The sequence below is a fragment of the Carassius gibelio genome, chromosome A12 (assembly GCF_023724105.1).
Source record: "Carassius gibelio isolate Cgi1373 ecotype wild population from Czech Republic chromosome A12, carGib1.2-hapl.c, whole genome shotgun sequence".
Taxonomy (NCBI): Eukaryota; Metazoa; Chordata; class Actinopteri; order Cypriniformes; family Cyprinidae; genus Carassius; species Carassius gibelio.
Window position 1 is genome coordinate 21,235,627 of NC_068382.1, and position 25,147 is coordinate 21,260,773.

General features: G+C 38.5%; 1 protein-coding gene across 4 annotated transcripts in view; it reads right to left on the bottom strand.

Annotated features, from left to right (window-relative positions):
• The window catches only part of LOC128025454 (protein sidekick-2-like), a 239,762-nt gene extending 237,363 nt beyond the window's left edge, over positions 1 to 2,399 (bottom strand). For 2 of the 4 annotated variants that reach the window (XM_052611852.1, XM_052611850.1), the window contains exon 1: positions 1,511 to 2,399. In XM_052611852.1, coding sequence (XP_052467812.1) covers positions 1,511 to 1,655 — 145 coding nt within the window. In that variant the 5' untranslated portion in view covers positions 1,656 to 2,399. The remainder of the gene's footprint in view (positions 1 to 1,510) is intronic. The other 2 variants (XM_052611851.1, XM_052611849.1) reach the window with 1 other exon arrangement.
• Positions 2,400 to 25,147: the final 22,748 nt, after the last annotated feature.

Genomic DNA, 25,147 nt, shown 5'->3' on the forward strand with positions numbered 1-25,147 from the left:
TGCTTGCATAACAACTACCTAAGCAGCCCATGCAGCTACGCTTGGAGAAAACTGGCAACTGAAGAGAAAGTTTCAGTAGTGCATTTCAGCAGCACTGCATTAAAGCAGGGACAATATATTGAAGAAAATATAAATATCAGAAAATATATATATAAAAATAGTATGCACCTGTGTAAATATTTCCATTTGAGCCAGCATTGGCCACCCAGGCAATTTTATTTATTTTTATTTATTTTTTTTTGCCTCATGCATGAGATTTGAGTATATTGTTTCTATCCTTTTCCAGGCGGAAAGCGACTGCTCAAGCTTCTGGTCCTCAACTGCTGTCTGCGAAATTTAGACAAAAACAATTTCCTCTGCTTGAGGCCATCAGCTGAGAAGAGAGGCAAATTATCACAAGTGGCCAGTTAAAATGCCTTGTACTCTGCATGCAGAAAAACTCAATGGACTACTCTCTGTCTTTTCAGCACAAATCCATGCCAGACAGGGGGCATGTGCCTTCCAAATTAGGAAAAATCAAACTGTCAATATTGCCATTAAGGTAGTGAACAAAATTGTCCTGTTTTTTTGTTAATAAAGACTCTATGCTCCCCATTCTCTCCCCATTTTTTTATGTGATGTAAATCAAAAGTCCTATATGCAATTTTTACAAGTCCTTATTAAAAAAACAACAACTAATCTTTACATCATAAAATCTCACATTAAGAGTCTGTCAGCACTGACAATACACATCTGATAACATGCACCTTATAAAGACCCCTTTCCAAGATCCCATCCGGGAACTCATTTTAACTGAGATCTCTCATTATGTGCAGTCATAAAACAGGCAAGGAGTTCATTAATTTTGATAGTTAATGCACAGTCTCATTAACTGGCTTTAGTTAATTTCGCAGCCATGACCTGTATAATTACCTGTTGTCCGCACAGTTGCTGCATGCTGGATGGACTTCAGTACACTTCTAAATGCAGGTTATTATTGATTAGTGACTGCAAAGGGATGTACAGGAGTATGTTCTGGTGCTGGATAACTCAAGTACTGCACATTTTGGAGGTCTCCCTGATTTATATCATAAGCTCATTACAAAAGGCTCCAAGCCCCGAGATGGGTGTGTCAGATGAGACATCCAAAATGTGCAGTTCTAGGATATGATCTCCAGGACTGACAAGCACTGCTGTACAGTGTCTCCATGAGAAATAGATAAAAGAGAAGAGAAAGAGAGAGAGCATGTAGATGGCTGGTACACATCTCACATAGGGGAAGATGGAGCAAGATGCACGTATTTTGTGAATTAAGTTTTACTTTTAAGTGATGCTGTTATGTGATGCTTGATTCTTCTGTATGTATTAAAATGTATCACTAAACCCAAGCTGTTCTTGCGCCATGTTGCTTTTAAACAGTAATTAATCCAAATGAAATGACTTCAGAACTCAATGTTAAATGTTACAGTGCCTCAGGCTCACTCTGCGTTTTTAAAGGTCTTTGGAGACAGCAATTTAAAGCGCTCTTTACCTTGTGTAGACGCCTGACGTAGGAGCACGGACAGCAATATTACAATCCAACAGAGTCTTTTCTTTGCTTTACCCGAATTCCCCAACATAGCCAGAGAGGCAGGCGAAGAGACACCGAACGCGTTTGTCCGGCACGCCGGGTACATGTTGCTCCTCCACAGTCCAGCCACAGTTGTGCGCGTAGTTTTCTGGAGTGTCTCTGGCGCGTCTCGAGTCAAAATACTATCCCTTTACATTTATATCTCAAACTTGAATATTGTTCAACTCCGTTGTAGGTGTGAGTTTGTGAACAGTGTGTTAAAACTTCAGTCCTAAACAGTGCACGGAATGCACAGAAGTCTGATCACGGAGACTTTTGTTCTTTCATCCACTGTCTCTGCTCTCATGCATTCACTTAATAAATGTTTGATCGATAAGTATATTCCCACTCCAGAGAGCAAACACCTCTAGTTCACAACTTGATAACGGTCCCCAGGATCTGATTAGACGGGTGATAATTCGCTCATGATCAATGACGCTGTTTTTCTCATCCCAGTAAACCAAAAGTTAGCTCTGTTCCTGGCGCGTAGCTATATGTTATCCCCAAAACGAGTCTTTTGCAGTGAAGAACCTCCCGTTCATTGAGTCCGCCCAGATGCAGGATAAGCTTCATTCGGCTTAAGTAACTTTCCAAGTCCCGTTTTAGTGCGACACGGTGTCGCTTGGTCTAATCGAAACATGCTCTGCGTAAAGCTCCGCTGTGTACGAGGGTGGAAAACGGTATTCGTGAGAGATCAAACTGTCATCGCTGATTGCCGCCCAGGAACCGGCCCCGTCGCGCTGAAAATCTCCAGCATCATATGAGCAGCAGATCAGAGAGTGAGGTGCGCGCGAAGGGGGCTGACGCACGGTGCCACCGCGCGGTGAGCTCCAATAAGACACAGAGACAGACGGGCGCTCGCTGCTGAATGCACTGGAATGAGCGCGTGCGAAACCAGACCAACAGGTAATCGGAACGGTTGAACGGTCACAACGACCTTTCAATAATGTATCCATCATTCTATGACACAGCGATTAGTGGCTAAACTAACGCCTCTCTGTCCAAAATGCTTCTGTTGTTTGTGCATGTGTTTGCGGAGATGAAAAGTGATGGGTATCGATATTTCATTTACTGAACTGAATAGACATGACCTTTGGAGAATCACGAAATAGCCTACTAATATACAGCTCATCCATGAGATATTACTTGTTCAATTGTGTTTTTGTCCACATTTCATGTTGTCTCCATGTCATTCTGACCCCGGAACAGAATCATCTATCTATGCCAAATAGCAGCTTAAATAATCTATCTATCTATCTATCTATCTATCTATCTATCTATCTATCTATCTATCTATCTATCTATCTATCTATCTATCTATCTGTCTGTCTGTCTGTCTGTCTGTCTGTCTGTCTGTCTGTCTGTCTGTCTGTCTGTCTGTCTGTCTGTCTGTCTGTCTGTGTCTATTCCCTCTGTTTGTCTGTTTGACCATCTGTGAGCTGAGCTTATGTCTGTCCATCAATCAATATTTTGTTTATTTTATCCAGCATTCTATTCACACACACACACACACACACACACACACACACACACACACACACACACACACACACACACACACACACACACACACACACACACACACACATATATATATATATATAAAATTGAAATTTGAAATTTTTGGCTTTTTGTGATCAATTGTTTGTTTGTATTTTTACTATATTATTTTCCTTCTTTGTGAACAATATAATCTGCTTAATGAATTATAAAGAAATGCTAAAAATTTAAATGCCCTATCATTATTATTAAATTGCATTACAAACTTAAAAGAACCAACCAATCTACATCAAAACAGGATGATGTGCAAAATTATTATTAATCATTCACCATTGGGAAAGTAAATCTAACATATAAGCAACCATTATCAAGTTAATTTACATTTTTTAAAAGATGTTCACTTTTACCTTTTTTAATTACATTTTGTTTAATGGAAAAGAACCAATTAAAAAAATAATAATAAATAAAAACTAATTAAAAATAATCACTGATTAAGAAAATTATTTTTTTGCAGTGTGGTGCAGAGAAACTAATATCTAATCATATTTCTCAGAGAAGGAAACAAAAGAGAAAACTAGAGAAAGATTAAATAGACTTGTAAGCGAATGTAAAGAAGTGATTTGTACATCAGTCAAAGGAATCATTTGGGACATACTGAGATCAGGTCTGAGTCTTGCACTTTTGATCCAGTGAAGAAATACAAAGAGCCTGCATACAGCAAAACACACACCTACACACGCTTCGGGTTAGTATGCACACACGCACAAGCACACATACTCATAAGCAAACACATGCATATCTATATATTTGCTGTAGGATCAGTAGATCTCCACCAAAGTGGAGGTCAAATCACAGAAGCCAACATCAGACTACATTACAGGTCTGATTTCTCCTGCGAAGCCTGTTCGCCCACACACACAACACACATACTAACACACTTAAAAGACCATTGATCTTCTCTGGCCTGCGGGAAAAACAACCTCCACATCAAGCAGAGCTCTATGGGTTAATCATACATGTCAGAGGGCTAAAGCTAATCTGTGAATAAACATGTAAAGCACATTTATGGCCATATAGGGATGCCTGTTAGTGGACCAACACATGTGAGTGCTGGGAAAATCTGGTACTGGATCTGGGTCTTCAGATATAGGTGTTCTTGCTCACTAGTAGTGAAAAAATGGGGGGGGGGGACAGGACTATTTGATCTTGACAATCACATCATGATATGACAACAATGCCTCCACTACACCAACTGGGTCTTTATTTCAATAACAGATTAGGAAAGAAAACACAGTCGTATGCCTGAGCCCTTATCTAAATATCATGCCAAACCTGTCTGGATTTATCCCTTTCACAGAATAAAAAGAACACGGTTAAACTATATCACAATGATATATTATCTTTTAAAAATAATACTTAAATAGGAATTATAATAATAAGCATATAATAAACTGCATATTACTACTACTACTAAACAATTTTATTTAATTTATATCATTACATATTTATTTTATCAAAAATATTAATATACAGTAAATAATAACTATGAATATTTTTATGAAAATTATTTTATAAGAAATTAATACAATTATCATTATTACTAACATGTTATATAATATATTATTTAATATAAGTTCAATTTGTATTACTATTAACGTAATATTAAATAAAGAGAATTAGATGTTGATTAAAATCTTGATTAAATACAACAAAAACATAAAAAATACATGTATTATTATTATTATTTCTACTACTACTACAAATATTCATAAATATAATGTATACATTTTTTTTATTAATTTTATCAGTAAAGTTATTTAGTAATATATATTATATATTGGTGTCTACAGCCTGCATTCCCAGCATCATACATACTAACTGAAATGTAACTTCATAAATGGCTAATATGAAATGCTATTGTTAGGCAGCAGTTCTCATGAGAATTTCAAAAGAAATTCAACTCAGAACATGGACTGATTTCAATAAGGTTCGATGTCAGTATGATGCTAACCTCATGAAATGATACTCTTATAAGCATACAATTATGTAGCATACACTAACATTGTGTAAAAAATAAATATCCACATTTATTGCTATTCACTTCTATTCAATACTGAATGAATTATATTTATAATTGGCATTGCTCTTGCTTCGTCTGCCAACTTGAATGGAATAATATTTTCACTGAACTTGTCACGATGCATTATAGGATGTGCTTCAATGAGGAGAGCAAGCCTATACTGTTCTCACTTATCAAGTGAAACAGACTAATGTAAGAGAAGTATTGTTTTAGAATTCACCTCTATATGGGATCTCACACAGAATGGAACCTTCATGAAATATGACTGCAGAGAGAGACAGAGAGAGAGAGGGAGCTGTGGTCTGGAACGCTGTTACTTTTGGATAGACTGCCAGAGCATTCACTATTACAGCGACATACAGCACTGCAGTTTACGGCACTTCTCATTTATTTCTATGGTATCCGTAAACAGTGATTGACTGTCACACAGCTCTGTCAGAAATTCAGTGATGTCAAGGCTATAAAGTGATTGGTTACCAAGGCACATGTGATCCAAGTTGGCCGGTAAGCTTTCTCCAGTGGTAGAGATGGGCCCTGGTATCTCCCAATAATGAACTCTTGATAAAGGCATCCAGCTATTGCTATAGCTGAATAAAATGCACACAGAAACATTTTGAATAATTAAACATGAAAGCAATAAACAAACAATTGCAATATGTATTTTAACAGTGGTAGGAGATATTTAAACCCCTCAAACGAAACAATAGCAAAAGTGTGTATCATAGCAAGTTCAACTAATAAACAGGCTGAACAAAATACTGGCTTTTATAAAAATGTTGCATAAGATTTTGCCCATGATTTTTGACAATTGGTATGGTATTAATGTTCACATTTAGTTTGCTTTTAATTTCTTAGCAGTAACTTATAGACAAGCCTCTACAGATATGTTTTTGGATGCTGCGATTTGTTCGGTTAAAGGAGATATATATTTTAAAGTCCTTATCAAACTGTAATTCTCCACCTTGATATTCAGTGCTGAGACACATCAGGTATGAATGAAGAGAGATGCATGCTGAGGATTCCTGCACAGCTGAATCTTAAAGGGTTTTCAGGTGTGTTGGACTGACAGGAACGAGAGGTCTAAATAATGCAGCTGACAGTGACTGTGAAGGAGATACACAGAAACTGAGGAAAGTAGAGAGAGTTGGGGGGTGGGGGTGGATTTGGGAAATGTATTTTATTTTTCTTTTAAGTAATGCATTGCATTATTATGATACTTCCCAATAACAGTTGCATTTACATTTTATCGTTCAGCAGATGCTTTCATTAAGGCAACTTGCAAATGAAGAAAAACAGACACGATTTATCATACATGAGTCAACAATATTACAGTACTGCAATAATTCACAACAGTCGGGCTCCAGAAGTAAAAATCCCATTAATTTTCTCTATTTTCAGTAATAAAATGTTGACATTACATAGACAGAGAAATGCACCAGGAGCTCAGAGAATGATGATATATACTTTTATAAATTCCTTAAGTAAGTGGGATTTCAATTGTGTTTAAATGAATAAATAACTCGAAATTGCCCTTATAATAACAATAATAATAATAATTCTAGCCAATTAAATATTTTACAGATAAGTAGAAAAATCTGCAATAAATACTTTTAGACACCTATTATAAAAGTATTTATTACAGATGTTGTGAATTTCATTAAATTGTGTCATTGGTAATGCTACATGGGATGGGATTTGTAATCCCTGAACTGAAAAAAGAAAGAAAAGAAAAGAAAAGAAAAGAAAAGAAAAGAAAAGAAAAGAAAAGAAAAGAAAAGAAAAGAAAATGCATCAGTAAGTTTCTGAAGCCTGAGCCATTGTCACACTCTAGGAAGAGTAATCAAAGACAGAAAAGAAAAGAAAACTAAAAAAAATATGAGAGAGGGGAAAAGTGAGAGCCCTCATACCATATCAGCAGATACACACAGTCATATTCATAGACTGAAGGACAGACTAATTAATGTAAGTGGCCAGTATGACAGATGGAGACAGGGTGAAAGGCCAGTGGATTTTGTTTTAAAATGAGAGTGTGAAAAACTATAGAGGGAGGAAAACAGTTGTGTTTCTAGTGTCAGGATGGGATTAATGTTAGTTTGAGTTTTATTTCAAAAGAATTAAAAGCTTGACTTAAGCCAAGGTCTCATAAATAGACCTTGGGTAAATTCAGTGTAAATTCAAGTTATGCATTCTTTCATTTTTCGCATTCACTCTAACACATTTGTATAATACATACTGTATGCAAACGGAAAAGTGTGGGTTGTAAGTCAAATCTCACTGAATGGATGAAGGAAAGGAAAGGACAAACAATAAGTGGTGTGTCAGTACATCAAAAACTCAAATGTTGTACACATTCTTTCTATTTTTCAGTATCTATCTCTGAGAAAAAAAGAAGAAAAAAGTGTGTGAAAATGACTGTCTGACACTCTTACACCTTGGTGGCATCACCCTTTCGAGCACAGAGTCTAAGAGTGCGAGGTTATGGTTCGGCCAGAAAGTTTCAAGATAAAAGGAAGCCAGACTTTGGCTGTGTTCAAGTGTTATTGTGGTTTTCCAGGCCACTGCACAAAACTCATCTTTAATTTCAAAGAGACCTTGGAACTCCAGGTAGAGATGGAAATGAATTGAATCTTTTGATGATTCAGTTGAACTAATTCCAAAATCACTTTTAAATTGATTTAAACATGCACAACACTGCATCAAAAACATTATACATCACTATAAAAGCATTGCCCCCCCCCCACCCACCCCCACCCCAGCTGAAAAAACTAACAAATGCATAAAATCAAGGAATATATATATATATTTTTTATGTTATTTTCTTTATGTAGCTCACAAGGTTTTGGCTGGGTAAGAACTACCCAGAATCCTATTCATCGCAAGGATGACAGTTTACAAAAATAATCCCTGGCTCCATTGTTCTGTGACTTTCCGAATCAGTCACCCATCCAGCAATGTTATAGAGCTGTGATTGCACTCCACGGTCCTTCACATGCCTGCCACTACACCATGGAGAGAAGTGATAACCAATGCTTTTCACCTTTCCTCCAAACACAGGAGCCAACTGCTGCGTCAGAGGGCATGCTATAAGCACTGTGTGAGAGAAAGACAGTGGAGAGAGTGAATGAAAAAGTAGAAGGTCATCCACTGATAGCCTCCATCATGGCACCTATATCCAGTGTGATTGCATGCTGTAGTCATGTACTAGTACTTGATTAACAATGAGAAGACTTTTCAGCTTCTATCTTCTATCAGGTTGCAGACAGTAAGATAATGATTTTGTAAAGCAGGAGAAAAAATTTTGATGCCAGGAAGTGATCCATGAATTTGATCATTTTGTGAGGCACACCCTTCCTACAATATAAAGGCAACCATATATCTGCTTTCGAGGGAACTTGAACTGTGTCCTCTAAGGCTCACTATGGGAAGCCAGTCTGAAGCACATGTCTAAACCAATGGCGAGGCCACGGGTGGGCATGGACCCACCCAGTGAGAAATTGGTAATTTTCCAAATGGATTTAATTTATTAAACAATAATAATAACTATAATAATTTATAACTTCATATATTTATTTAAAAATATACATTTAATGCAAGTTCTCATAGTCAATTACAGGCAGTTTCTTAATTTCCCCTCTTCTTATAGGTCCATACAATACACTTGTCAAAATTATTATTTCAACAGTTTCTGTTAGTCCCACCCACAATGTTATGTTTACGACGTGAGGACACTATAGTAAAAGGCATGTGTTTGAAAATAGTGCTGAATTTTAGTGAAACAAACATCAATCAGTCTTTTAAAACTATATAGTTTATATTCAAAATGAAACTTAAGTCTTAGCAATGAATCCAAACTATCAACAAATGAAGCCTACCAGCTGCGGGTGATGGATTTTTAGATTGTAAACTTCTGAGCCAAGTGTGTTTGAAGCAAAATTTTAGCATAAGTACAGTGTTTGATCCACTAAACAGATGTGTCCTTTGTGAAAATAAACAAATAAACATTTTGCTAGATACTGTTCTCCACAACAAACAGCATATTTGCAGCTGCACACATTTCTATGGTCCTCGATGTTTACTCTTCTTTGAACATGAACCGACAGAGACACTTGATTATGAGATTATCTTCGAAGTCCTGTTGTCTCAGACTGAGGAAATACTTTACAAAAAACTTCCTTTAGTTAATGTTGGTTAATGCATCTGAGAGCCAAGGACTCTGCTCCTGGAGCACCATTCACAGTCATTAGGGTTTTTATAAAGAATTGGGGGTTCATATATGAAGTCTCCCTAGGTGATAGGCCAGGGTCCGGTATTGTGGCAAACCTAGACCCTCTGCCATGTCCCCCTAAAAGAATCTCACTGCTTTTGAGTCTTGAGTTCTGCCCCGGGATAAGGGGATTAGGGGATATTGTCAGCAACAGCCGCTGGTGGGCATTTATGGTTATGCCGTAGAGTCAGTACTCAAGGCTTACCATGGTACTTGACATACACTCACCTCAGTATGGCAGCATGGGTATTCTGTCCCCATAGTGATCGCTAAAGGACACAGTTCGAGTTCCCTCAAAAGGAAACATCTCGGGTTATGTATGTAACTATAGTTACATGTGTAACCTGAGAGAATTTCCAAGTACAGAACTTAAATATTGTTAATGTTCCTTTCTACTTTTATTTTAACTTTTATTTTGTTATTATTAATATTATTATTTTGATTTAAGTGTATTTACAAGTAAAGTAAAGCAAAAGACAGAACAATTTAAAGGTTGAACACAGATTGAATGATTGTTAGTTAGAATAATAGAGTGATCAATAGTTTGAACAATAAATAGAACAATAAAAATGATAGATAGATAGATAGATAGATAGATAGATAGATAGATAGATAGATAGATAGATAGATAGATAGATAGAATAATACATAGAACCATCTATATTTAGAACAATAGACATAATTGTAGAACAACCAATATTTTGAACGATAGATAAAACAATAGAACAATCGATAGTTAGAACTGCAGATAGAAAACAGACAAAACAATAAAATGATAGAACAAATGATATATAGACAGATATATTTATACATGTACAGATGTCAGGTTACATTTGTGCAAATATTCAGGCTAATCCAGGACATTGTAAAATAGGTTGTTGAATTTCTTATGGAGCATTTTCCCAAAAAAACAAAAACAAAACACATGTCCAGAATAAATTCTACAAGACCATCAGTTATATCAATCTACTTGATATTTGCACACACATACTTAGACACACAGACTGAACTAAGTGAACAGAGCGGCTCTCAGTAAATCAACAGGCATTTTGGACTTTTATTAGCACACATGGGGAAAATTAATATTAATCTCCTTTAAAGCCGAAATGGAGCATCTTCTTTAAAAACTGATTAAAATGGGGGCAAAGAGCCACATTCAACGGTTCCAGACCTTTCACTCGGTGTTAAACACATACATTCTGTAATTCCTCAACTGTGGTGGGGCAGTAACCTAATCCTGACTTTATGGTCTCCTCTAACCCTTGTGGACTTGGAGATTAAAATAGAGTGACCTGTAAATATACCCACACACCAAAAGAAGTACAAAGAAAGCTGCACACACACTGAGAAACCAAAAGTAGTCGGCATTGCTATGCAACTCAAAACAGAGGCTCAAACGGCCAGTGGTAATTGGATAGAACAGTAAACCTGCTGGACACCAACATCAAACAGATCATTGATGTGTCTCCACCTCTTGATTCCAGTGGAGGTTTGAAAAAAAAAGCAAGTCGGAGAGATCGCAAGAAGCTTGCAAGCCCTCACAGTCAAGCTCTGACCCCTGTACAATCCTAGTTCAATGGCTTTCACTGGTTTCCCTGGCAACAGCCAGTTTCGCCCTTCCAAATGAAGAAAGCTGGGTTCAAATGGCACTTGGTGCTTTAACTGAGGTTGTGCGCTGCATGGAAGAATGGCTGCCTTCAGATGAGTGTTCAACCGGCCTGGGCCACCTTAGGGGTCTTTAGAATTTATAAGATTCATGATCTATCTGACGTTGAGCTTCGAAGCATCTGCAATATAATCAGTAATTTAGTGATAATTGCTGAATTAATTCATCTACTTATTCAAACATACCAATTATGTAAGAGTGGCTTTGACAGTATGACAGGGAAAATGACTATTGAACTGGGCCGATTAAAAGTTGGGGATTATAATGAGCTCATTTGCATAAAAAGTTATGCAGAGCGTTCACATCCTTGATTACCAAGCTCATCCATATGTTCTTGAAAACACAAACATGCTCGCAGATGTGGGAAACAGATGTGAGAGTACTTTTTAAATTCATATAGAGTTTTCGCATCTATATATAGTGTATTTTCACTTTTAGAAGAACACATAACGTTCTGCTGTGCTCGTGTTATCAAACATAAATTTTGCTTGCGGTAGACAACATTTTGTCAGTCAGTCTAACAGGTTGTGAGAACAGCATGTTTGAAGCTTTTATTTCATGACATACAGTACTTGTATGAAAACTTGTATGAAAACACTTAGCTGTTTCGAAGTTCAAATCAGCATAACTAATTAGCTTAACTAAATAGCAAATTAAGTTTTATGAAACACTTTTTCTTTATTTCATTTGCAGCAAAAATATTATTATCATAATAATATAGAATTTATGGAGCAGGTACTACCCACATGTCATATGTCACTCCACTTTCTAGTGCTTAAAGGAATAATTCATCCAAAAATTTAAAAGCTGCGTGTTTGTAAGAAACAAACCCATCATTTTAAAGCATTTTTATTTGAAACTTTTTAAACTACCACTTCTGTACAATTATTATTCACTATAATGCTTCCCCCAGTGAAAAAGTCCATGCCCAGTTGTCCTCCTTCACCAAAATTCACCAACGTTTTTGTTCAGAACTGTTTTGGACCTATTCACTGCAGAGGATTAGTGAGCAAGTGATGTAATCCTAAATTTCTCCAAATCCGTTCAGATATAGGAACAAACTCATCTATATCTTGGACATCCAAGGTGGGTACATTTAAATTTTGAGGTGAACTATTCCATTAATCTCATTCTAAGCAAATTTGTTATTTATGGCATTCTCCAAAAAAAAAAAAAAAAAAAAAAAAAAAAAAATTTTAAAATACTTAGACTTAAACTGCTTTTACATTAAACCTAGGGTGTAAAGAACTGATCTGAAAGACTAGTTTCTAGTTTCACTCAATACAAACATAAGAAACACTGTATGCATCTAGGACTTAAATTTCTGCCTTTTCTTAACAGAAATTAATTTTAAGACTTGTATAGCAGAGAAGTGAAATGGACCACGTTTAAGATACATTGATAGTGATTTTGTGTCTTTTTTTAAGCTTCAGCACCCATTCATTGTAATTTCATGGAAGAAGAAAAAATATAAATACTAGCACAGTCTTTCAGAATTTCCCTTTTGTGTTCCACAAAAAAAAAAAAAAAAAAAAACGGTTTATAACAACATGAAGGTGATTTTTTTTTATTTGTATTGGTCAATACTATGAAAAACCATACTGAATACTGTCTTGAAAGTGATGGTGATACCCAACTATTTAAATTCTGTAATTTACTCACTCTTATGTATTTTCCAACCACATGAAAAATATGATATTTAAAAAAAAAGATTTAACCATTTTGTCCATAAAATGAAAGTCATGGGGTCCAAGTTGTTCTGAAACTTACTGTATGGACAAAAACAGTTTCTGTGCATGCAAAGGGCCAGTGCAGTCCTGAAGATTGCTAAAATAATAAATAAGTAAATAAATAAATAACCAACCACCAAAATTGGACGCAGTGTGAACAAAGCCTTACTGTCACTTAAACAGCCTTTCAAACACAACCAGCTGGTTTCGTGTGACTGGCACCACTGACTGTGTTGAATGACTGCAGCTGAGCTACAACAAGCAGCATTGCTACTTGTAACGACTCAATTACATCCACTTAGGTTAGTTACATGAGCTCTAACACCCTGCTCACGGTGAGAAATTTAGACAGGATTTTGACAGACATCTTTTTTATATATACTTCCCTGCCTTTCTTTGCAAGAAACAAGCAGACATTTAGTGGTTTTGTAGGTCTGGGCAGATGCTGTTGTCATGTTATTGCCCCGTGAGGTCAGCAGCAGGCAGGCAGGCTATTGTTCAGGATTTCCAGTGTTTGTGCAGTGAGGCTGGTCAAATCCAGATGTCCTTGGAGAGCGCATGTATGGCTAGGGCATAAAGTGAAAAGCTCTGTGGCTCACAATCTCCACTTCTCCTCCCCCAGTAAACAGAGGACCGGCTGATGAGCAATCATTCCACTCCGAGTTATTTTCTCTAGGATTTTTCATCTTGTAACCATCCCCCACATCAAATGTAGTTATTTTCCACCTACACACCACACGTCTTCAAAAGCCTTTTTAAATGTCTTCAATTGCAATGCGAGTGTGTATGTGACAGTGGATCTTTATGTTATCTTATTATGGTGTGCATTAGGTTCTAACACTGGACTATTATTTATTTATTTATTTATTTTATTTTTTTTGTAATAGCAATAGTTCTCCAAATAACTAACTTAGGATACAAAAGGAACCTGTTTTAAATGGAATTTCAATGGTGTTATTTTTAATACAGTACCACTGGCCAAGTCAAAGCAGACACACAGACCAGACAACTATTTCTTTTAACTACTTCCAGTATACGGCCAATAAGAGACTATAAATCATTACACAAGCTTGTATAAAGAACAGCACATGCATAAAGTATACATTAACTGTCTCTTTAATCCAGCACATATGGACACTGCTGAATCAATATCATTTTAACTAGGACAGTGTGGATCTTTCAGTGAAACGATAGCCCTCAGGGGATGTGAAGAGATTCATCCTGATATGAAAAGTTAAATGGTCCCATGAGAGGAGTTTCACTCGTATGCTTAAATATGAATTATACGAACATTAAGGCTGAAGCAAAGCAGCCGGAGCTGTGAATGAGAGTCACTGTAGAGCCGCATGGATATTCATAGATGAGGCCCTTGAGATTGTATTCAGTGTGTGTTAAACACATCACAACTTGTAGAAATCAGTCATTTTGGCTTCATGAGCAATTTAGCCCAACACTACAAGAAGTTAATATGCAAGATAAACGCTATCATAAAAAATACGAAAGTAGCCTCAGGTTGTCCATTTTGTTGAAAACAATTACTGCTTACATTTTTTTTATATTTTCTATTCAATGATGTCTGACATTAATCATGACACAATAATGGGGAAAAAGATGAATTTTTACTTCTTTTTTTTTTTTTTTTTTTTTTTCAAAAGTGAAACATCCATCAAGTTACAGAACATTGCTTTGTTTTTATGAGTAACTTGGTGTTACCGGTCTCAACAAAGAAAGATGAGATATGGTAACTGTATAAAATGATGAGAGAACACACATTAGTGTCTGCAGCGTTTTGGCGCTTTCTTTTAATGACTTTTTCCTTTTTTTTTAAAACCTTTTCAGGTAACAGGTAAGTGTAACTCATTCATAACAGGTCATGCATACAATTTAACTCACAGCATTTAAATGTATGTCCATTAAGTCAGCTAGTGTAATACATTTGACCATTTCTCTTCTATTTTACACTTTTGAGCAACTTTAATAACATCTGGATACAACTTTACATGTGTCTTGTCTTGTAACATCACACCGTTTTCACTCAACACTTTAACGTTTCACTTTATCCATTTTATATATATATTAAAGTTCTAAACAAAGAGAAATCAGAATACTTTCTATGAAACAGACAGAATAACTCCGATGAAATAACCAATCAATAATGATTAACAGTCTCCACTAATGTAGATATGTTTTTAAACACTTACTAGTGTATATTTTTAGAGAAAAACATCATTTTGAATTTCACTTTTACACATAACAAAATGGTGTGAGTAAACACAATACAACCCATTATACAGCTCAACCTGGAAAATCTATCAAGATTACACCTGAAATATAGTTGTTGTTGTATAATTGTTTTAAACCTCTTACTTACACATACCATCATCTATAAGCTTCATGAATTTAGACTGTTTACTCATCTGGAGATTGCATCGACGGAATTACAAATAAAATAATCATTTGAACACTCACAATCAATTAAACTGAACAAACAGAGTCTTAAAGCATTTATGAATGTCTCAAGTGTCACAATTGATCGATATTGATCCATACAAACATTTTACATACCTGTATAAAATGATGAGAGAACACACATTAGTGTCTGCAGCGTTTTGGCGCTTTCTTTTAATGACTTTGCCCTTTTGACCCTAACGTCATTCCTCATCACTCTAGTGCAATGCGCCACCTACAGGCCTCAATCAGAATACACTTAATTCTGTGTAGCATTAGAATAACTTTTTAGACTCTTTTAAATACTTGAACTGAAGAAAGAGAAAAAAAAAAGAATAGTTTTGGGTTACCTATTATTACTCAGTACTTTTATCTTTCACTGTAATATTTTCAGTCCGTCACATTGGCATGTCAATTTCTGGCCCAACCAACAGTGAGAGAACCTGATTGTCCCAGGGGGAGGGGGGTCGAGAAAAGGAAACTAGGAGTGTGTATTTGGAAAACCAGTACGAAAAGAAATTAAAAATTAGATGTGACATGATGCAATGAATAACAAACATAAACAAAACGAAAAATTGAATAGTTCTCTCTGTTCACACTCTTTTGCAATGCAGTGCAATACAATGCATGCATGAACGAATGAAACCAGTTCCCAAATCTATGACCTCACTATCATATGTATCATTTAGGGCCCATTTGAACATGGCAACCAAACAGGGTACCGACAAGAACTACAAGTAACTGCATACAGCATCATCATTTGTGCTACAGATGTGAATGATCTCTCAAATAATGCAGATTGTTAAGAAGACGTGTAATTACATTTCTAAATGTTTACATTTAGGATAGTCACTTGTAAACATATACATACATATATAATTCACCTTAGTAGCAACCAACCCTAACCCTAACCCTTTACCTTTAAGTATATGCCAACAGACAATATCAGTTTAAGAAAGGTGACTCTAATGTTTTCATGTTATCTAGAATGAAAACAGTTGCAATTTGTAATTTTCAACCTTTTTCCATGACATCCTATCTGAATTTCCCATAAGAGCTGTACACTAAATGTCACGAGGTCCATCTCTGCCATCTCTGCAAAGTAAATCCCTGACCAACTGCTCTCCAAACCTGGAAGAGAGAGGAAATGCGAGAAAGGGAGTCATTGCCGAGATCCTGATCTCAGCAGTCTGAGTGCTGTCTAATTGCCAAGTGAGAAAGGCAGAGGTGTCGCCAATTCCCCTTTATCCATACATAATGTTCCCAATTAGAGCTCCCGTTGGTTCAGAGTAGACGGCAGAGCTAGAGAGAGTCGTGATGGAGGCCTCCAAAAGCAGGTGCAGAGCAGCTCACAGTAACTGACACACCAGGAGAGCAAAAAAACCCAATCTCCAAGTTCTTTCCGAGCGGATAGTCGAGCACCTGACAGCAAACCTCTAGTTTTTCCTTCTGCACTATCACTCACTCTCTAGTTTTTATCTGGCTCAGCTCTCCACTTCCTTGTATTAAAGGTATGGGAGATGAGAGATGCTGGGTTTTTCTGGGAGTATTTAGCTGCACTAGTCTCCAGAGTTCTGATTATAAAATGCTGCCGGGGCATCGCTCGATATTGCGAAACAACCCTGCGAATAGATTATATCTTTCATCATGGTGGGTTTTTATCAGTCCATTTTAAGTGAATTTCTGCCTGCGATGTGCATTCCAAGTCTTTATTAGAGTTACTAGCTGAAATATGACCGCATATTCTCTGATTTGACTCACTGGTCATGGTTGGTTGCACATATGAGCTGATTTCCATTGATCTAAATTACCTGTCTGGTCGGGTAGCCAGCATATTGGGAAATATGAAGGCATCAAACCTGAGTCCTTTCAGTTCATTTTCTATATTCTGTCTCAGGCAAAAGATCAGGCTATAGGACCAATCTGCTTAAAATTGATTTTTCCTCTCCCACGTATCAATGATCAGACATATCAGGCTAGTATGGAGCTATTTCTTTATTCATTTCAATAATTCATGGTCTCAGGGGAAATGATTTCAGGGAAAGAGTTTTTCAATTACATTGTGGCCGCACGGGAATGTTTTTTTTTTTTTCTCCCTCCACGCTCACATATACAGAGCTTAGAAAAAAATGGCTACAACCAGATATTGCTTTGAAATCTCCTCGTATCATAATGTAAATAATGTAATAAATATGCAGAAAAGGAACTGGAATCATAAACCAGTGGGAGTGTAAAAGCATGAAGGAATAAAGAAGGAAAGAACATCATAGAAGAAACAGTAGAGAGAGGTCTAATGTTTTTCCAAAACTCAATCATGTTTACTGCAAAAAAAAAGATTTGCAATTGCTATCATACAGTAGATTAGGTGGTTTTTGTTATGACTCTTAAAGGGATAGTTAACCCAAAAATGAAATTTTGATGTTAATCTGCTTACGCTCAGGGCATCCAAGATGTAGGTGACTTTGTTTCTTCAGTAGATTTTTAAGATTTTTAACACAAACCGTTGCAGTCTGTCAGTCTTATAATGGAGGTGAATCCCTCTGATTCATGCAATTTGCAAACTGTTCGAACTTCCAAACATGTCCTCATTGGGCGTGTTCTCAAACAGGAGCGTGAGATGTCTTCTTCGTCTTGCTTTATGGTGGATCGCAGACTGCATTACCCCCACCTATCTCTCAAGTAGACCATTGACACTCCTTATTGAGATTTTAGATAAAGTGTCAAGGGAGAGATCGAACAGTTTGCACATTGCATGAATCAGAGGTAAATATAGTGTTGTTAAACTTGCAAAAGTGGATTCGGACACGCCTGAGTGTACCTGCACTGTCCTCTTTAGACCATGCATTTAAACAGTTAAAATAGGGCCTACTGACTGATGACAGCTTTGTCATCATTTAACATAATAAAAATATTTTGAAACCTAACACATTGTAATATTTCACAGTATTACGGTTTTACTGTATTTTCATTAAAAAATAATGCAGGCTTGATGAGCATAAGAGGGGGAAAAAAAAACTGAATGTTCTTGTAACTAGCTCTTATGACCCATGCAATATAGAATGTCACATTAAAATTTGGTTATTTGTTTGTTCCTCACATAAAGCTTTCATATGGCTTTAGAAGATTTGGAATATAGCGCACGTCAGCTATGAAACTTTTTTTGGATTGAACTGTCATTGTGAGGAAAAAGAGTTGATATGATATGAGGGTGAGCAAATTAATGACAGAACATTTATTTGTAGGTGAGCTATACCTTTAAGTCGAACTAAGTTGGGCTTTGGCTGGTGGGCAGCTGCAGCTGGTTTCTCCAGTTCTGTTTCCTTGGAGATTATTAAAAATTTGTAAATGCTGATGCGGTTTCCCCCTGGGAGAGCACAGCTGTGGTCTCCTGGGGTCCCTGCTCTCCATCACCCCTTAATTACTTCTGAGAAGTGCTTGAATTTAGTGTTTAACTGCACCAGAAGAGTTTTAATGAGAATTCATGTTTAATCATGCATCTTTTGTGTGGTTAACCACATGTTGTTGTATGTTCCTGTGTGTGGGGGAAAGTGTAAAGAAGCAGGTGTGTAAGAGGGTCATTTTTCGCTTTTTAATTTGACTTTTGAGAACTTATTATTTCTTAGCTTCTAATTCTGGAATTTCAATTTGGAAATTTAATAAGAGCCAAGCTACTTTCAGTTTAGAGCAAGCATGAAATAAACTTAATCGCTTGTGTTGCCAGATATCTTTTATTGCAACCAAATTTTTTTCCCATATTTCTCAATTATGTCTTCGAAAATGAAGGTTCTGATTTCTGGAACAATTACACACACCCACAGCGCGCGCACACACACACACACACACGCACACATACCAGCAGAAACTTGGGAATAATTACATCTGAAATATGTATAATCATTCTCAATTTCGTGCAGTCTCATTCGAAGTATGCATCTTTTCCCAAAGTGATTACAGCTCTCGTTTTCATAGAATTAGTTTGAATATCTAAGAGAGAGGCTCTCTGGCAGCTTGGTGGGACAAATCTGTGGCACTCAGTGATATCTTTATAACTAATAATAGCATTCTCATGCATTATGTATAGATTCTGTGCAGTTGTTTGTGTGTGCTTCTATGAATAAATGTCTATATGTTATATCAATTAATCACTTCAGCTGATTTGTTCATAAATGCTGATATATTCACTGAAAAATAGAATTTATTTCTGTTTAATATGTATATTGTGCAAAGATTTGGCATAAGATTTGGGAGCTCTGTATTAATTGCTGGTCAATATAATTGTTAATCGTTATGTAATGCATTCATGCTGATGAGGAAAAACATTTTTTTGTTAATTTATTGATTCATAAAGCATTAGTCATTTAAAGGTATGAAATATAATGCATGGAAGCAACATCGAAAAATCCTGTTTATTTATTCATTTAATTAATTTTCACAACACTAGGCTGAATTTGACCTGGAAATAAATCATTTAAAATAATATGAGCAAAAATCTCTGTGATAGAGTGTATTCAGAAGTGAGCACTTAGAAAACAGCGTCATGAAAATTATCTAGTTTTTTTCATAGTTTATGAAAAAAATCATTAAAATGACTATTAACGTGACCTATTCAACTTTATGAAGACATATGATAGTTTTGTGAGTAACTGAAATGTTACCACTTAAAAAAACAACTATTTTAATGTTTGCAAGAAGGTAGGGGTAGGTAAACAGTGAATAATTCTCATTTTGGGTGAAGCATTCCTTTAAATACACAAAATAAGTCTGTGGCAGAAATTCGTCCACTATTTTTTCCAAGCCTCTGAAATATTTATGATCAGTGGGCATATGATATGCAAAGTAAAAGAGCTTCACGTCTAATCATGAAGCTAATTAGGTAGATTCATCATCCAATCCAACTACATCACTCTACTGTTATCGGGACCATGGTTAGTCTAAGAAAAATAAATGAAAACAGATACAGAGAATCTGACATGACTGGTTTCATCGGCAGCTCTGAGAAAACACACACAGACCTTCAGAAGATCTCCTCCCTGGCATCTGCTGAGAGCCCGCAGCATGGAAGAAATCACAGATGTGACCTCTTTAATATCTCAGTTGTTTCGCCCAGACAAAAGGAGAACAGAGCAATCTCCAAAAGCCTTCTTCAGTCTTCTCGACAGAAAAAGATCCCAACAATCTTACATCTTCGCTAGAGTTTCAAAAGATCTCAAAACTTTTAAACTAATTTGCTAAGATACTGAACCAAAGTCTAAAACCTAATATATACCTGTACTAGACACTGTAATAAAGTCTACTATCAAAAGTCACAGCTCTCAAAATAAATAGAATGAATAAAATTACTATACATAATACTAATAAAATAAATCCCAGACACATTTACATATTACATAAAGATAAAACATGTAAGTTACTGTTCTATTTTATTATTGTCACGGTTTTCGCTGCCTGAAGGAACACGGAGCCGAGGATAAACGAAATAAGGCTTTTATTATATCCAACACAGGAGATATCCAACATGGAGCACAGAGGTAGGCACACGTTAGTAGCAAATGAAGAGACCCGACAAAACAGAACTGAAAGGACAAGGCTTATGTACAGCGGATAATGGGGAAACACAGGTGGATGGAATCACTAAATTAACACACATGAGGAAGAGAATAGACACACCTGGGAACTAATCAAACCAAAACACGGAAAGACAGAAACTGGGTCACGGGCAAAAACACACTAAATGAGTCCAGGTGTGACAGTACTCCCCCCTCCCGGTAGGTGCGTCCTCGCACCGTAGAAACAACAGAGGGAGGCGTGGGTGGGAACTTGGGAGGAGGTTCCGGTGGAGGACGGACTCCCAGGAGGGGGCCAGCAGACAGGGACCACAGAAGGAGGAGCCAGGGAGGAGACGACGGAGGAAGGAGCCAGATGGTCCACCAGAGACCAGCCAGGACGGAGATCCAAGGTGGAGTCGACGGCGGGAGGAGCCATGGTGAAGGAGGGGTCGACGACACCAGGGGGCCGACAGGCGGAGACTGCACCGGTGGGTGAGGAGCCCAAGATGGAGCAGCACAGCCGCAGAGCCAGGGGGACGTCGAGGTTCCGGAGGGCCTAGGTGGAGCAGAAGGCTCAGGCGACCAAGGCGGAGGCGGGGTCCTGGCAGACCGCTGTGGAGCCGGAGCGACCGAGGATGGAGGTGGAACCGGAGGGAAGGAGGAGCCTGACAGAGCCGGAGGGATGGAAAGACGAGGTGGAACCGGAGGAGTGGAGTCCCGAGGCGGCGGATGGTCGACTGACCAAGGTGGAGCCGGAGGGACGAGGGAGCCCGGTGGAGCAGGTGGGATGACAGGCCACGGTGGAGACGAGGGAGCTAAGAGCCAAGGCGGAGCCGCTGGGTCGAAGGACCGAGGAGGAGTCCAGGGCTCGGAGGCTGGAGGCGGAGACAGGGCCTTAACGCGCCAAGGCGGAGCTGGAGACTGCCAGTCCAGCGGCGAACCATCACGCCCCGATGGCGCGGACTGAGGGTGAGCTGCGGGACTGACTGGCACCAGCAGGGATGACGAGGAACTGGCTGGTCTATGAGGAGGAGAGAGGAGAAGGATGGGAGGAAGGACAGGAGGATCAGGACTGGACGGAACCAGCGAAAGTGGAGCAGAGGGACCAGCAGGTCCTGGAGGAGGTGGGAGAGGGAGGCCGGGAGGGAACACAGGAGATACAGAAGATTCAGAGCTGGGCGGAACCAGCGGACACACAGAAGATTCAGGGCTGGGAGGAACCAGCGGAGACACAGAAGATTCAGGGCTGGGCAGAACCAGCGGAGACACAGAAGATTCAGAGCTGGGCGGAACCAGCGGAGACACAGAAGATTCAGAGCTGGGCGGAACCAGCGGAGACACAGAAGATTCAGAGCTGGGCGGAACCAGCGGAGACACAGAAGATTCAGAGCTGGGCGGAACCAGCGGAGACACAGGAAACTCAGGGCTGGGCGGAACCAGCGGAGACACAGGAAACTCAGGGCTGGGCGGAACCAGCGGAGACACAGGAAACTCAGGGCTGGGCGGAACCAGCGGAGACACAGGAAACTCAGGGCTGGGCGGAACCAGCGGAGAAACAGGAAACTCAGGGCTGGGCGGAACCAGCGGAGAAACAGAAAATTCATGGCTGGATGGAACCAGCGGAAATGGATCAGAGGAAATGACTGGAGGAGGTAGGAGTGGGAGACTGAGAGGGTATACAGGGGAATCAGGGCTGGACGGAAACAGCGGGGAAACAGGAAAATTAGGGATTACCTCCATAGACCAGTCCATCAGATCCAGAACTTGCTCCATATGACCTTCAGAGACTGTATACAGCTCACCCTCAGTCGCAGGAGTGTGGGCAGGGCTTTCCTCCACGCCCTCGATCTCCACGAGGACTCCCACGATGCACGGTTTTGCCGGCTCACACACCTGGTCAGTCGCGCTCTCGAGATCCGGCTCCCTGTCGGTGAATGGCTCGGGCTCTGCGGCTGCGGTGGGCTCTGGCTCCGTGTGGCGGGGTGGTGGCTGGCTGGTCTCTGGGTCGGGAGTGGGGCTGGCGAGATCCTCTATGGGGCAGACGGTGAAAGGTGAGCCATTTCTCGCCAGAGTCCACTCCACGAATGCGGCGAAATCCTGCCGAGGACCATCTTCGGGCGACAACGCTCTGCACTTGGAGTTCAGGCTGGTGTTGTAGAAGGTGCAGAGCGCGTCGTCCGGGTAGCTGGTGGCATTAGCTAATAGAAGAAACTGTCTGGTATGGTCCTCGAGAGAATGTCCTCCCTGCTTCAGCAGGAGGATGAGGAATTCGGGACGATAGAGGGGATCCATAGAAACACTACAAAACAAAAAGACTGAGAAAAAACGAAAGCAAAATGGAGGGAAAGACGCAGTTTTAAACTTTCTTTTTTATGGTCGGGTCTTCCGTCACGGTTTTCGCTGCCTGAAGGAACACGGAGCCGAGGATAAACGAAAAAAGGCTTTTATTATATCCAACACAGGAGATATCCAACATGGAGCACAGAGGTAGGCACACGTTAGTAGCAAATGAAGAGACCCGACAAAACAGAACTGAAAGGACAAGGCTTATGTACAGCGGATAATGGGGAAACACAGGTGGATGGAATCACTAAATTAACACACATGAGGAAGAGAATAGACACACCTGGGAACTAATCAAACCAAAACACGGAAAGACAGAAACTGGGTCACGGGCAAAAACACACTAAATGAGTCCAGGTGTGACAATTATATTCTATTCTGGAGGAAACAAAAATTTAGTATGTCAGTATATGAGATGGCACTACATTACTGGTAAACTGTTTATAATTAAACTTTTTTTCGTTCTTCTGATTGTTCAATGTTGGAAAATGTCTGTATCACAGCATAAACTGATAATATAAAAGGTACCAATGTTCAAATAATTTAAAGATACAGAATTGCATATAAACCTCAATTTTTCTAATCTTCTCTTAGACCCCTCAGACGAATGTGAAAGTCTCCAGAGAAGCTCCTGACTGTCTCTGACTGTCTGTAATCAAGTCGGGAACCATCTGCAGCAAGCCATCAAAGTTCAAACTAGTGTGGACCAGTCTCTTCACAATCAAGACAACCAAAATGAAAGCTATTTGAGGTGGCAGACGAGAGATGTCATGTTGATGAGACAAGGAAGCATCAGTCTGTGGACAATCAGTTCAGAAGTGCTGTCTTTCCTGTACCCAGGCCTGGACGTATCCCCATTCCTGCTGTGGATTTAATGAGATTCTCTGCTTCATAGGGACAAAAGGACATGAAAAGGCAAACAAAGCAGTGCTTTTATATATTGTGATGGCCATAGTTAAAGAGAAGTGTAAAAAAAGACAATGTTTTTGTTCCTTTAGTGATTAGTGTATCAAGCCCCCATTAAGAGTAGATTCTCTATTAAGTACCTAGCTAATAAAACTAAAGATGAATCATCTCTTTCAAGCCTTAAATGATTCACTGGTCTTATGTTTCTCACTGTGGGCTATAAAGCTGCCCAGCACTCTATGAGATGGGGTCAAACTCTGGAGCCCTTTATATAGAGCTACATCTGAAGCCTCTCAATGGAGTGACGCATCAATGGAAAACATCTCTGTGAATTACTGTGATGCTTCCTTCTGATATTCACCAGAGAAGATCTAATGCCTTTAGAGTGTGTTTTAAAATGTAACACTTGTTTAGATATTCAAAAACCACTCTTTCCTGAAAATCATTAATGTTCTTATAGTGGAAAATAAATTCGGCATATATATATATATATATATATATATATATATATATATATATATATATGGCATATATATATGGCATATATATATATATATATATATATATATATATATATATATATATATATATATATATATATATATATATATATATATATATATATATATATATGGCATATATATAAAAAAAAAACACCTTTGGATCCCTGACCAAATGGTTTGGCATACAAACGAACATACGGTACAGACACTGTCTTGTTCTAAGACAGTGGTCAGACAAAGGCCAGCATTATTGATTGAGATTGTGTTCTGATAGCCTCTCTCAGCCTGCGGTCACACCCTCTCTGTGTTCTTCAGACGCTCTGAAACACCAGTGATCAATACAAGCCTCGCTCTGCCGCCAGTCGCTGCTTATTCTCTATCCTGGGGCTTCCTTTGTTGTTTATTTTTCCGTTTCGGCTCAATGAAACAGATCTGAACTTTAATAAATATAATCTGGTGTGCAGTGAAGGGTACAAGGAAAGGCGTGGCGTGGAGGCGTGAAAGTGGTGGAGATTAAAATGTCTCGGTCCTTTAAATGCGTGAGATGTCTATCGGCAAGTCATAATGGTTTTG